Source organism: Mastigoproctus giganteus, chromosome 8 (genome assembly GCF_048544385.1).
Source record: "Mastigoproctus giganteus isolate SK-2022 chromosome 8, ASM4854438v1, whole genome shotgun sequence".
Taxonomy (NCBI): domain Eukaryota; kingdom Metazoa; phylum Arthropoda; class Arachnida; order Uropygi; family Thelyphonidae; genus Mastigoproctus; species Mastigoproctus giganteus.
In genome coordinates, this window is record NC_143582.1 from 168,432,430 (window position 1) to 168,448,073 (window position 15,644).

The 15,644-nt window shown below is 39.1% G+C and overlaps 1 protein-coding gene and 1 pseudogene across 1 annotated transcript in view; both read right to left on the reverse strand.

The window, feature by feature from the left end:
- Positions 1–2,079, reverse strand: part of LOC150081996 (lysosome membrane protein 2-like) — a 302,034-nt gene extending 299,955 nt beyond the window's left edge. The window contains exon 1 of the mRNA XM_090380393.1: positions 1,927–2,079. Within this exon, the coding sequence (XP_090236519.1) occupies positions 1,927–2,061 (135 nt within the window). The 5' untranslated portion in view covers positions 2,062–2,079. The remainder of the gene's footprint in view (positions 1–1,926) is intronic.
- A 1,126-nt stretch (positions 2,080–3,205) lies between these two features.
- LOC150081997 (roundabout homolog 2-like) overlaps positions 3,206–15,644 on the reverse strand; it is a 34,399-nt pseudogene continuing 21,960 nt past the window's right edge.

The following is a 15,644-nucleotide window of genomic DNA, read 5'->3' on the forward strand; positions in this document are numbered from 1 at the left end:
CATCATGCTCTTCCCACCGTCAAAGGGTACCAATCCAGTTGCAGTGAGGAGAGAATGATAAGGGAATATAGGCTATATTCCCTTATCATCTTATCATATGTAAACCAATCATAATAATCTAAATATAACTTACCAAATGCAAACTTTCCGGGATTCGGTCTGTTAGCTTACCCAAGTAATTTGTATTTATGCCCTGTCGGTTTTTCTGTCCCGTTCCAACGTGAAAATCACACCGTCCCTCAATTTGCTCCACCTCCTCTCAGTGGCTTATACACCTGTCAGATTCTCCTCTACACGAAATAACTTGCTTCCAGGCTCTAGAACCCATACCTTTGTAATCTCTTCTCATATGGACGCTCCTTTACTATTCTCACCAGACGAGTCGCTCGTCTTTGGACCTTTCAAGGTTCTCAATGCAATCTCTTAAATGTGGCCTCCAAATTTGAGCATGATATTTCATTTTGGGGCATGTGCCAAAAAAGTTAGATGAGTCGAGTTCAGAAAGAAAGCTTCTCCTGATTTTGCCTCTTACATATATGGCGCAGTATCGGTTACCATTTCTCCACCTTTATGCCGTAATAGTATAAGAGAAACATTCAAAAACATAGCGAATATAGCATGTCATTCTTAATAGTATCATGCATGCTAGAAGTCGACGCTATCTGCTTCTCCATCGCACAACTTTCCCAAAAACGTTGCTACATGCGTCGCAAGTTTCATCTGCTGCTAAGCATGAAAAATTGTCTGCGATAATTGGAGAACTCATGGCATTGCTAAGTTAAAAACCAAACTTACATAATTTTTTTAAAGCAGGGTGGATTTTTTAGGAATGGATTAACACTGTTTCTCTAGGAACGAACGGATTATAGTAATTACATACCTTCTGAAAAAGAGCTACGTTCGAATCCCGTCGTGACGGGAGGAATTTTTATTGGCCGTTTTTAAGATGTGGCCGAATTAACCCGTTTCGGGTAAGGATTGCATGCTTCCTCCCCTGGATTTTTATTCAGGTTTTTCATCCATAAAAACAGAATGACAAACTGATATGCATGCCATTGCCGGTTTGCCTGTTATTCGGTATATAATGTTATATCGAATTATACATTAAAGTCTCATAGTCTTAGCTTCCTCTTCGCTAAGAACAACAAAACACACCACAAAAAAATTACGATCTGGAAGAAATACTACTTACTTCCACCCTTCCTTTAAATTTACAAATATCTCTGAAGGCAAATAACACAGAACAGCAAGAGGATTCTAAAATTTGTACCAAATTTTAAGGTGTGGAAGAGTGGATGGCAATTTAAAAGTTAAGAAAAACAATATTAATGTTTGCAGTTTAATATAAATGTTATGCTTCATTAAAATGATTTCAAATATAAGTATTTCAACAAGTTAGGGCCCAATTATCGGAGAGAAAAAGGAACACTTTCCTGACGACCCACTTTGTTGTTGTAGTAGGGTTTTAGGAGCATCGCCGGCGAAAGCCACATTGCTTCGTGTATACTGTCTGTAAATTGCATGTGTTCTGAGGTCGATTTTCTGTTTGCTGGACGAAAAACCCGAGTTTCCGGGAGAAAAGCCATGCTACCCTCGCCTGAGACCGACTAACCCACTTGGTAGAACAATGTCCCCTCAGAAACAAAACCTAATAACAAACGGCCTCTGAGGTGGGCGAAGACTTTGTACCTGGGTCCATATAGCCATGGTTGGCCGGTGCAAAAATTACATATGTGGCAAAGTACAGTGTTTTTAGTGGGGGGGGGAAGGTTGTATAATATAGCACTGTTTCCTAATAATTCACTGGCGAATTCACTCAACTATCGTAGGACAACACCGAATTAAATAAAAAGCCAAAAGGAATATTTAAAGAATAAGAGCTCACTTTGGATTCCTAATTACATGAAGGTATCAAGGTGCACTCACCGCTTCGACCTTTTTTTTAACCATGCCTGGAAACTTCACCAACATTACTATTCCTGTTAGACACACAACAACCCCGAGGATTCCCACGACAATTATCACACGTACCCAACATCGCGAGCTCTGAAACACAGACATTAGTGACCTCTCTCGATAACATCCACAACCCCAATAACCGACTTCTGCATCTACTAAAGACGTAAATTTTCTCTCCTCCTGTTTCAATCACATGTGCTAATACCACGTGGTAGCCGTGTGCAGCGTCACTATGGAGACGTAGATGAGATACGCGACTGTGGATGTTTTTTGGACACACCTCAGTCGTTGGATAAGCTTGATGCATGCGATTAGGTTTAATATGAAGACAAATGGATAAAGTGGCAGGAAATATTCACTTGATTTTAACCCCTGCCGTCAGTATATAATTTGATGTACACGTACGGAAGGAAGGCTTTTTAAAGCTTTTACAGGAAGTATTTCTTGTTTAGCTAATAAAACGGAGGGCAGGGTAACTCTAGTCTTTTGTTCAAAATAATCACAATATTGGTTGAGTTCAGGGATTTCATATTTTGAAACTCTCCCTATACATCCCTTATTACTTCAATCGGTTATTACTGGTTATAGAATTATCACCTATACCATATAGATAACTTAATATATTACTTTACATATTAATACGTTAAGTATTAATACGTTAAGTCTTAACTAAAAACTTTCAGAAAATATTTCAGTTTTAGTTTCATGTACCGAAAAGAGACCGGATTTTAAAAAGTTAAAAACAGGAGACACCTGTCGAACAAACAGATACGTGAGACTATGCAGCACGCATGAAAACACAAGCACTGGTTAACACGTAATTTATTTCTGTAGTAGTTACTTACATCTTAAATCTTTATTTGTCCTGCCAAATATAAATATAGTAGTACATCTGTATGAGACAAATTTTCATGGAAGAAAATGCCAGAGGACTAACATAAAATGAAATATAAAAGATAAGCTAAAATATAACAGAATAGCTAAAATATAAAATGAAAGTCTCATCACTACGTTTCTGTCTAGAGTCCTGTCAGTTGTAGTAAAAACGTCTTAACTTCACATCTACTGAAACAACCTGCGCGAGATATACACTTGTTCAAATAATTATACGCAACTGAATGCAGAGTTGTTGACATCAATATCCAAAACTGCTGGGCAACAGTAGTCTCAGCGAACCACACCGCTGAGAAGACAAACCACACCGGTTTGTCTTCTATAGTTCTGATCTGCTACAAGCTTATCAAAGTCAATTCCCATAAGTGATAAGCTCTGAATTGACTACAACGCTCTGGTTGTTAAGAACTTGTCGGCCATCTTCAGTCTGTTGGCTATCATTCGCGCCTCTTAAGGCAAATGGTTGGATGTGCCACTCATACAGCTGCCAGAAGCAAGGTGAAGAGATCACGCGAGTCATCATCTTTATTGTGGTTAACAATCGTTTCCAGGCAATGATGTCTGGAAAACGCTGTAGTTCAAGTAGTTCAGCAAGCTGCGTGGTCCTTAACTGATGACACTGAACTTTTCTTAAAAGCACAGTGTCTACCACGATAATTGTACGTTTTGACTTATGTTGCTGTTAGTTACAAATTCGTAAATAATGGGAACAGATATTGAATCAGTAAACATTTTATTATGAATGCTTTTCTTTCAACCTAAAATTTATCCATATAATACATCTTACTTATATAACTGAATGCTACAGATATAATGAATTATAAGTATTTTCGTTCCAACCGTGTCAACGATTATTTCCTATTGGGCAGTCGAATTGATCGATATCTAATAAAATTTTAAAAAAGTAACAATTACGAAATGCAGTCTAACAATATTTTCACGTAACAAAATAAAACAGGAAAAAAAAAAACGGAAACTATTTGGCGTCCCGTTTCATCTTTATTGGTAATGGGACACTTCACTCAAAAACATCTCATTAAAACGAAACTATTAGATGCGGATCACTCTAATAAACGGACTTGCAGAGACAGCGAATATCCAGAATCTATAAACACTTGTTCGTATTATTATTTTATTTGCTATGGTGATCATAGAAGAATTCACCATGCATGCAAAAGTGTCTTGCAATTTAGTACAGATAAGTTCTTCACCGGTTTTTAGGAGAACGATGAGCTCATGAAAAGAGGAAAATACTGAATTTTTACATTGTAACTCAGGAATTCTTCAACTTCGCCATACCGCGACCCTCTAAAATGATAAACGAATTTGTGCGACTCCGCCTCCAAAAATAAAACTAATTTCATTTTGGTTAGAGTTTAGCAAGACATAAATATACCACTCACTCTTAGTAATTAAAATTTAATCTATATATCAAATAAAACAATGATAAAACCTTACAACTTTATAAAATAAAACCATTGCAATGCAAATTAAACAAAAAAAAAATCAGATCTCAAACCTGAGGCAAAATTAAAAAAAAAAATTGCGATCCCCTCCCATCTAAGTTGCTCGCGACTTCGGGGGTCGATCCGTGGTTTGAGAACCTCTGCCGTAACTTATTATACATATACTGTGCAAGTATATCTTACATCGGGAGACTAACGAACAGAAAAGTATTATACTGTAGACTAGAGAACGGCAAGAAACTGATTATTTCTCATTCCAAAATATACTGTACACAGTTAGAATGACCACATTTTCTGTAACCCAAAACGGGAAACTTCGTTATAACGCGGCCCCATTATAACGAAATATAACAATTTGAAATTCATCCTGTATAATGTTAAAAAAAATTTGTTTATTAACATTAAGTGTATTTTAGCTGAAACAGAATTAACATAATGGAGGGCAGTCGCAAATTGCAAGCGCTCTGAATAAACCTCACAATAATACAAAAAATACCATCTGATATTATGATGTTATGTTGCCTAAATTGGGGACAGTTATTCTTTGTGTTCTTTCCCTGTCATACTGCAAAGCAAATAAAAATGTTATATTTTACTGTTTTTCAGACACCGGGACAAGTCCTGTGAAAGTGATACTCTCCGGGTCAAACTAATACATATGATCACTTCATGTAGAGTTCATGGATCAAGGCCAAAATCTAATATAATTAGGCAGGACAGTATGTGATAATTTTTCATGATATTTTCTCTCTAAATCACCACTCTTATACCACGTTGGGTTTTTAGTTAGTTTATTTAGCCTACTGACTAAATGTTCTATACAATTAGGCAACGTTTCGGGAACCCTGCCGAAAACAATTATCAATCCCACTTGGTTATGTTAATAGCCTCCTGCTGAATGAAGGAGACTTTCATTCAGCAGGAGGCTGTTAACAGTACGGCCAAGTATGGTCTCATGATGGGTTCTGGCAAGGTTCCCTAAATGTTAACTAACTTTATAATAAATTCAGTCAATAGGCTAATTAAATTAACTAAAAAATCCAAGTGGTATAAGAGTGGTTATTTAAAGAGAAAATTTCAACGCCGAAAGTTTCACCAAGTCCACCGTTGAATATTTGAAAACATTTAAATAAAAAATTAACGACCTATGTTTGCATTTTGAACCTTGCAATCTATTTATTCTCTTTTAGGCAACATATGGACAATATGCATAATGGAGTTCCAGATTTGGGCGGTTCAGCTACAATGCAAAACTGTCTGGTATGTCATGAATGGAGAGATGGAAGCGGAGGGCCTTCCTGTTAAGGCTCTGAGATGACACGTAAAACAGAAATAATTTCATACATTTGTTAGTACAATATACAGAAGTAATTATGCACGGTGCATAGCTAAGTTGAGAACTAATTAAATTGTTAATATCTCCGTAACATACTGTATACAGAAATCACATTAATCATAGGTAAGACTATATGAAATTGATTCAACTCTTAAAAGACAATGAAACTCCAAAACTTGCAACGTAACTTATTCGATTGTTGAAATATCCCAATAAATGCTATCCTTCACACAACGGGCGAAAATATGGCTTAATTCTCAACATTTTCCATTCAACAGTTCCCACAAAAAAACAGTCCGGAGATGGTGCATCGAGGTATGAGGACATCCACAATACACATATGCGTACTACAAATTTCATATTATAGTATTTAGCACGTCTTCAGGTGACACTGATGAAACTTTCAACATGAGTTATGAGATGGCTCTATTTCGTATAGTGAGAGGTATAAACTGAGTGGCCACTTTATTAAGTACACCTACTACCCTTTTCATAAAATGGGACGGTCCATCAGTAACACATTGGTACCATGCGATATTGCACACACACTGCATGTTTGTTTTCACGTACGACTGTCTTGGGTGTATCGAGATTGGTTCAATAACCAAAAACCATCTAACCAACGGCTATCTGGCGGTCGAAAACAGCTCGTTGACGCAAAAGACCAACGGAGGCTGAGAATGTGCAGAGTAAAAGAAAGGCTTCAGTCAGTCAAATAACAACCCAAAACAACAGTAGTAAACAAAGAGGCATTTCAAAATATCGTCTGTGATACCTTCATCAAAAAGCAAGACGATCGCTATCAAATGTGAAGATCTCGCCTATCGTATTCTCTGATTCACAGGGTTCTTTATAAATTTGAACTAAGGAATACTAAAATATATAATATATATATATATATATATATATATATATATATATATATATATATATATATATATATATATATATATATATATATATATATATCCAAGTATAACAAAGCAAATATTAAATGTTATAATACGTTGGGTACCCGCCATGGTTTAAGGTTTACCTGATAAGCTAGTATATCAAATTTTTTTAAAAAACTCTTACCATTATTAACTTAACTCATATATATATACAAAGGGTACTAGGAAAGTTTTGCAATACAGCTTTGTTTATTTAATTTTTTCAAAGTAATTTCCTCTACATTCAATACACCTCTCCATCCTCCGAAACCAATCTTTAAACCAGTTCTGCCAAGTTTCACTAGGGAGTAAAGCACACTCGTTGTCCCAAGCCCGTAGAAGGTCCTCATCACTGGAAAACCGCCTCCCTTTTAGCTTCATTTTCACATGCGGGAACAGTGCAAAGTCGCAGGGAGCAAGGTCTGGCCTGTAGGGAGGGTGCTCGAGAAGTTTCAGTCCTGTCGTGGTCAAATATTCGGTGCAGGCTTTGGCGCGGTTAGCTGGAGCATTATCGTGATGGAGGTACCAGGTGTCCATTCTTGACTTTGGCCGCAGGTTCTTCATAGATCCAATGACTTTAGGCAGGCATTGTTCAGTATACCACTTAGCTGTGACTGTCTTCTGCGTGTCCAAAACGACACGTTCCACAATTCCACTCGATTTGAAAAATACAGCTATCATTTTCTTCTTTACAGATCGGGATTTTCTGACAATTACGGGTGTGTCGTCATCATCAAAGACCCATACTTTGTTTTGAGCCTTGGTCAGCAGATCGTAATAGTACAGCCAAGTCTCGTCACCTGTCACGATGTTGTTCACATACCGAGATTGTCCCTTATCAAACTTTTTTAACATCTCCCGGCACCAAGTCACGCGTCGTGTCATCTGCTCTTCAGTCAGTTGATACGGCACCCAGAGAGAACAAAGTTTCTTCACGTGCAAATGATCTTGCAGAATCGAACGAATTGCTGGTGCATTTAGGCCCAAAGTATCCTCTATCTGTTGGTAGGTCACTCGCCTGTTTTCGTCAAGCATTTTCCTCACAGCAGTAACGTTTTCCTCCGTAACTGACGTTCGTGGCCTTCCCGGCCTCTCAGAATCCTCCAGAGTGAAATTTCCCCATTGAAATTCTCTATACCACCTGAATATCGTTGTACGATGTGGACAATCATCATCTAGTGCAAGAGTCATTTCTTCTAAGCACTGGTCTATGGTTAAACCACGCACGAAATTATACCGCAAAACTGTCCTTATCTCATTTCGTGACCACGATGCCATCGCAAGCACTTTACACTCTCACTACTAATGAATAACTGAGCCCATCGACTTGGCGCGGCGGCTACTATGCACGTATGAACATGTCTCAACATGCAGCAACAAGCAGCTTCCTGTGATTCATTGTTGTGTCATATTGCAAAACTTTCCTAGTACCCTTTGTATATATATATATATATATATATATATCAATAAAATAATAGGATGTAGTGACAAAACTGAATTTAGAAAAAAGAACGAAAAAATTAATATATTAAACTTGATTATAGATTCGGAGCACTACTAGTTATAGCAGAAATATTTAGCAACCATAATGAAATATAGACAAATGTAATGATCAGTGTATTCGGTAGGGGTGCTGACCTGTCAAGTGTGATTACAATGGAATAAATTGAGAGTGCCTTCGAAGTAAAAGCAGTATACCTGAAATAAAATTAACATAAAAATAATAATAATAAAAATGTTACTTAGTGCTGTAGGTCCTAAGATTTTAACTACTTCTTCATAGGGTCGACAGTCAGAACGGAAGGAACCACAGCAATAAGCAAGGTCTCTGTTTCTGTTATGATGTACATGTATGAAACGTATACGTCATAGTCGACCCGACAGAGACCAAAAAAGGAAGGAATAAAAAGAAGAATATAATTAAAAAATAAATAAATATCCCCAGGGGTTCATATCTGGCGAGTATGGGCTTGACACACACACCCAGGGTCCTGAGCTGGATATCAATCCCACTTGGATAGTGAAAGTGAAAGTGTGAAAGTGTGTTTAGGGTCAAACGGCACCAGGGGTTTCCCCCATTTCCGCGTGGTTTACACTGTGGGTGAACCAGTTGACTGGAAAAGCCAGAGATTTAAAAGTGTGTGGGAATTGTATTTGTGTGGTGTCGTGTACCGTTGTTCATCTGGTCATTTAGCCGCTGGACCCCTGCTGAGGCCCAGCGTTGCCCCACTTTCGCCCCGTGGAGGCAGTCCCACTTGGATATCAACGTTCTTCTCTTTCTTGGTGATTCCCTTCTCTCTCTCTCTCTCAGGGTAACGCAGAATTTTTTTTTTTTTTTTTTTGTCTAGTACAGCATAAGCCTCAGGCTTCCTTGTACCATATGGCTAATAATAATAATAAAAGTAAAATGTAGAAATATGCTAAAATAATACCGATTAAATCCTGTAAAAGGAAAATTGAGTAAAAGATTGATATACGTTTATTTGAATAAACGGTTCTACAATGATTGCGCGGGCCCTTCGGAGAAAATGGCCTGAAAAGTGGGCTTTAAGGAATGGTCACATGCATCATGACAATACCACCGGATTCGGCGTCTTTCCACTCACGAATTTCTTGCGAAGCACTCCATAAGCGTGCGTTCTCATCCGTCAAACTCACTGGATTTAGCTCCCTGTGATTTATTTATTTATTATTATTATTTATTTTATTTTATATTTTATTTATTTATTTTTATTTATATATTTATTTATTTTATTATTATTTTTTTGTTTCTCAAGCTTAAAGGCCCTCTGCAACTACTGAGGAATTTATTTAGAACGCGACACAGGAACTACACTGCTCGACAAAATTAACAGAATACACATCATTCTGGAAGATCCCATTTCTGTCCGGGAAAAAAAATGCAACATGGCAAGGTGCACATGGGCCCCTAAGAGCTGCCAGTAGATCTCACCAGTGAAACGTTGGTCCATACGCAAAAGGGGGTTCTAGTTCTTGCAAGAAAAACATGCCCCATACTAAGCAATCACTGCAACCTGCCTGGATAGTGGGCACCGTGCAGGATTGGTCCACGGATCGGTGTTGCTTGCGGCACACACTAAGGCAACACCACCAGGTGTTGCACTCATCCAACCAACACCCTCATTTCCAGTCCTCCTTGACATCACAGCATTTGCCACCGAAGATGATCGGAGGTGAGAAGAGGGTGCCTCTTGGGTCGTCTGCTGTAGAGTCCCATACGTATGAGTGCGCGGCGCATCATCATTTGGGATATGGTTCTTGTATTCCCCATCGAATTGGACGCACCTGCTATTTTGGGAACCATATCTAAACCGCGTAAGGATTTTTCTGGATTTCTCTTCCAAGAGGAAAACAAGATTACTAAAATATCTGGTAATATCCTAAGAGAAAAGTGGCACAATTTGGAAACCGTAGCCATGTCACTTCTCATTGAAAACGAAAAACTAGAGGCACTTAATCAGGATGTACAAAATAGAACATACCTCCTTGATAGGTTTATAAATACCTGCTCGGCCTTTGTGATGAATTCAGATGCGGCCCGACGAAATAGGGGAGTTATTATAGAAACTGCTACCAAGACAAATTTAGAAATTTTATCTGCTTCTGAGTCTTTTGCTTCAGCTGGCGTCCCTCTCGGAGCACCTCCCATGGGAAATCCATCTTTGCTTCTTTAGGATGTTCCAAAGGATTTAACTAAAGACGAAATTATCGAAAATCTTCTTTAAGAGAAAGTTTTCAGTTAAGAGAAAGTTTTCAGTTAAGTTTTCAGTTCAGTTTTCTGAAAAACTTGGCTGACAATGGATTTTCCTTAGAAGAATGTAAACAGGAAATAGCTTTCAGATTTACTAACCATGCAAGATTATCGCCATTTATTCATTGGGTAAACTTCTCGCCAAGAATGTACAAATGCCTATTGTCACAAGAAAGGATCTTCTTATCTTGGAGTTCTCACAAATTCGTCGGTTTACAATTGTAACAAAGTATTACCTATGCCACGGCCTCCGTAGCCGAGTGGTCAGATGCGGGAGTGCAGTAGCACACACTCTTTGAGTAGACCGGGGTTCACGTCCCTGACTGCTGAATACGGTCGATCTGCCAACCCGCACTGGACCAGCGTGGCAGATTATGGTCCATTTCCCTCAGCATGAGTTGAGGAGGCTTCCATCCTGCAGTGGGTTGATAATGGCTGCACTTTACTTTTTTTTTATTATCTATGCCTAGGATATGGGCACACTACAGTTTTGTTCCTACGAATCCCCTTCGTGCGGTCACTGTGCCCGCAGTGGCACAGTGAATGTCTTGAATATAAAAGAGCATTACAAGACGCAAGAATAAGGACCGCTTATGACTAATTTGGCCCATCACTCTGTACATAATGTAAACAACACTACTTCTCTTAACGGTTCTACGCCAGTTTCGTCTGTGAGGGAGACAGGCCGTCTGAGGATTATGCAGATAAACGGGCAGCGATCTCGGGCAGTAGCTGACGAGATTAGGCTTTCTGCAGAGACAAATTTTATTGACACTGCCGCTATACAGGAGCCTTATTTTGTACGCGTCCATTCTGGACCACAGTCTAAAATCCTGGGTTAATCGATAAAAACTAGAATAATACAACCTGTTGATCAGAATCCTAAATCTTGTATATTAATTTTTAATGACTCTTTAGACGTCACAGTTCTTCACGGATTTTGCACTCAGTTCTCTACCTGCGTTCTTGTTACACACTCCTTAATGAATTTTTATTTAATTTCCCTCTACTGCCCACCATCAGAGGACGGCGCCTCCGTAGCCAGGTGGGCAGGAGCAACAGTGCGTAGCACACGCTTCTTGATTAGACCGAGGTTTGAGCCCGTGACCACCAAATACGGAGGATGCGGAAAGGTCAGGAAATGACCACCGCATATCCCCGGAGCAATATGGCCTTTGTTGCTAATGCTCCTAAAAACCAAATAACAACAACTCAGAGGACTTTAATCACTCTCTTGCTTGCCTTGAGGCTGTGATATATATATTCTAGATCATAATAGTAATATTTTGATCTCATCGGACGTCAACGCAAAATCAAATTTTTGGCACAGCTCTTCTACAGATGCACGTGGCCTTGTCTTGGAGGAGTTCAATAATTAATCACTGTTTTTAAATTCACAATAAGCCTAATCACCCTCATACTTTTTCAAGTTATGCAAAAGAATCTAAAATTTTTCATCGTTATAGTATCTATATTGGATTCTCCTGCATAACTTAAAAAACTATGAGGGTGATTAGGCCTGTTGTGAATGCGTACAGGGACTTGTGTACCAGTGACCACAGCGTCATCTATTATGTGCTTTCCACTGATTCTACCGTTCCATGTTCATACACTTTTTCACTGCCGGAATTAATAAGATTTTCCATCAGAAACATTGAGTGGAATGCTTTTGACTCTTCCATTCTTCTGGACCTTGACGAACAGAAACTTGCTTCTTTTGAAACCCCACCTATTTCGCATCTAGTGAACTATATTAAAAATGTTATAATAAAAGCGTCATATAAATCTTCTAGAAAAAAGAGGGTTAATCGGAAGATGTGTTCATGGTGGAAGCAGGAGATATCCCAGTTGAGATGGCAAGCTCATCGAGCCCGCAGGTATTACCAAAGGCATAGAGATTGGCCTCAAGCCGAGGTTAATCGTTTTTACAAGCAGTATTCTTCATTGAGGAAAAACTACGTGAAGGCCACTGCCTCTCGAAGACGTGAAACGTCGATGAATTTCATACAGACCTCTGGAAATGCTAACCCTTGGGGTCTTCTATACAAGATTGTTAGAGGAAAGACCTTTGATACTAATATCAATTGTGGCTGACTCCGTGGAAACACTGAATTGGCATGATTCAGCAAATGCGATCTCAGATGCTTCCATTGGATGATCCTGCCTCAGACTCTGCAGTTCATTCTAAAATTCGATCGGATAATGAATCTTATGTGCCCCTCAACTACCACCGAACCCTTTACGTTGGATGAACTGCAGTCTGTTTCTCAAAAAAGTTAATGTACAGAAGTACCCAGGACTACATCTTGAGGCAAAGATTTTTATTATTACAGTGGAGAAATTAAAACCTGATGTTGTTCTGAACTTATTCAACAGATGCCTTCAGGAAGAAACTTTTCCGGAAATTTGGAAGGTCGCTCTCGTTAATTAATCAGAAAGCCGGATAAGCTTTCTGCAATTGCTAGATAGTACTGGCCGATCGCCTTGCTGGCTAATTTAGGCAAATTGCTAGAACAACTAATGGCCATTAGATTGAATAACCTACTGGTATAACAGGATCTGATTTCAAGGAGTCAATATGGGTTCTATTCCGGACGTTCCTGCGAGGATGCTCTTGTGGACTTTGTCTCTTCAATTCAAAACTCGGTACATAAATAAACCCTGGCTGTTTTCATTGACTTCGAGGGCGCCTTAGACTCCCTTTGGTGGGAGAGCGTCCTCGAGTGTCTACGATCGATTGGCTAGGTGTTCCAACCACCTTTACTTTTTAATTCGTATTTTCTTTGCCAATAGAACCATAATAGTCAAGGCTAAACATAGCCAAGTATCGAGATTAGTATTCAACACGGGTGTCCCGTGTTGAATGCAGTCTCTCTAGAAAAACTTTAAGGATCTATTACAATGCAGTTTTCCTCCTTCTGGTCACGTAGGCTGCCGGTGGTTTCATAGAGCAAGGCTCAATCACTTCAAATCTAAACTCGCCTCCTTGCAGAGAACCATCTTGTGATCTATAGTTAAAGACAGTCTCGACGCATGCTCTGCAAGTACTGGCCGAAATCGTTGATATCTTTAGACTTAGTTTATTTATAGAGGATTTTTATACAGGCTGAAAAAACAGATTGAGATTGAATTTTTGGGAATAACCATCAACCTTCAAGATGGTACTAAAAGAGCAATCAGGAGACTGTGGAACGAGTTAGTTAATATCTGGCAGTCCCGATGGATACAGCTCCCGTTGGTGCAACAACGAGAAAATTTATACCAGAAGTTTCATTTCTCCTGGATAAACGTGTTCAATCGTGATTCTCCATGGATATATGCACGTCTTACCTGTTGACAGGACATAGATCGATGAACCAGAGTCCTTTTAGGTTCAATTCATCTCAAGTAGACCTCTATTCGTGTGGATCACCAGAAAGTTGGGATCACATCTTGTTTCATTGCTCCCTGTATGATGATCTTAAACTTCCTCTTCATGCACTTACTAATTTTCAACCAGGACAGGAGTCGTTTCTGCTTCAAAGCTCGGAGTCATATCAGATTCTTCAGGCTTTTGCTCAAGGCGTATTTATGCGAAGGCATTCAGTGTCGTCAGATCTCAACAGGATACACAGTTCAATGGCACTGAATAGCTGGTTAGATTTCCTTTAATGATTGTTGAATGAGCAAACTCAAATCCTCAAGAAGTGTAATTTTTCCTCTTTATTATTATTTTTATTTATTATCTATTTCTTTTATTCTTTTTTTTATATAGTATGAACCAGAGCTGTAATGCTCAATACGTTCTACGTTGATATCAATATTTGTAAAATAATAAGAGACGTTTACCTCAATATAGTACGTAGAAAATATATATTAAAAATAAGATAAAAAATAATTCTTTTTTATTAATTTTTATCATATTTTTATTATATATTTTTTTTATTTTATTTTCTTCTATTTATTTATTATTTCATTTTTATTTTTATTCATTTCTTTTATATTTTATTTTCCATATCCAGCACCATGGGTAGTTTTTTTTTTTTATTCTTTCCTCTCTTTCCTCTTTCTTTTTTCCCTCTGGAATGGGCCTTTAGAGGATCCTGACATACCTTCTGGCAACCCCAGTTGGGTCTGAGTCTCTTTTGAGACGTACGTGCCTTACATCAACTGGCCCACCCTCCCGTGGTGTGGATGCGTCTGGTGTTTCTGGGTAGCCAAGCGGCCAGAACAGAACAACAGAACACACGTATAATACACACAAACTTACACCAATCACATTTCTGGCCCTTTTATAGTGGTACCATTCTTCACAGAGATACGAGGCAGAGTTGAAATGACGTTCTAGGAGCCGCCCTTTACATATAAACATGTCCACATGTCCAGACTTGCATTCCCATATTGTACTGCCATGTCGCACAATGGCCTGCCGTTGAGCCCATACAACGTGCTGCACCCTTCGTCACCACAAACATAACTTCGGTAATCCTTTACAGTTCTGTTGGCAGGAGGTGATTTGACCTGTTCGACGCCATTCTTTATACACCTTAATCACAGTGGGCCGTGAACAACCGACAAGCATTGATGTTTCCGATATGGAAGCACCCGACGCACAAGCTTCCACAATCATACCTTTTGAAACTCCGTGATGATATCTTTACTACGCTGGTGTGCAAAACTTAAGGACCAACACTATTTCTAAAGGTTACAACCGCAAAATCTTTACTTAAGGTACTCTTTACTGATGAGAGTAGGTTCAGTCTCAGCAGCGATTCTGGACGTCAGCTAATCTGGAAAGACGTCTGTCACGGTATCACTGAAAGGGATCGATATGGCGGTCGAGGTGTTCTTGTATGGGGAAGCGTTATCTTGGATGGACGTACACAAGTCCAGATACTGGAAGGCGGTATTGTAACCGGTGCACGCTACTGTAGTGAGGTAATCCTTCCCAATTTGCGTCTGTTCCGAGGTGCCATTGGCCCACCCCATCGCACTGCAACTGTTTATATGCTTTTGAAAAGTGAGGACATTGTTCGTATGGATTGGCCAGCCCGTTCTACCGATCTAAATCCCATCGAACACATATGGGACGCTCTGTGGAGATTCCTAGCGGCAGTCCACACCCACCAGAAAATGTTCACCAACTGAAGATGGCGCTGACAGAGGAATGGACGATGTTACCGCAAGAACTTATCAACAACATTGTTCTAAGTATGGACAGGCGGTGAAAAGCCTACATCGGCAATAGGGTGTGGCCATATCTCCTACTGAGGACCACCTCTTCGCTTTGTTAAACCTTTGGCAGT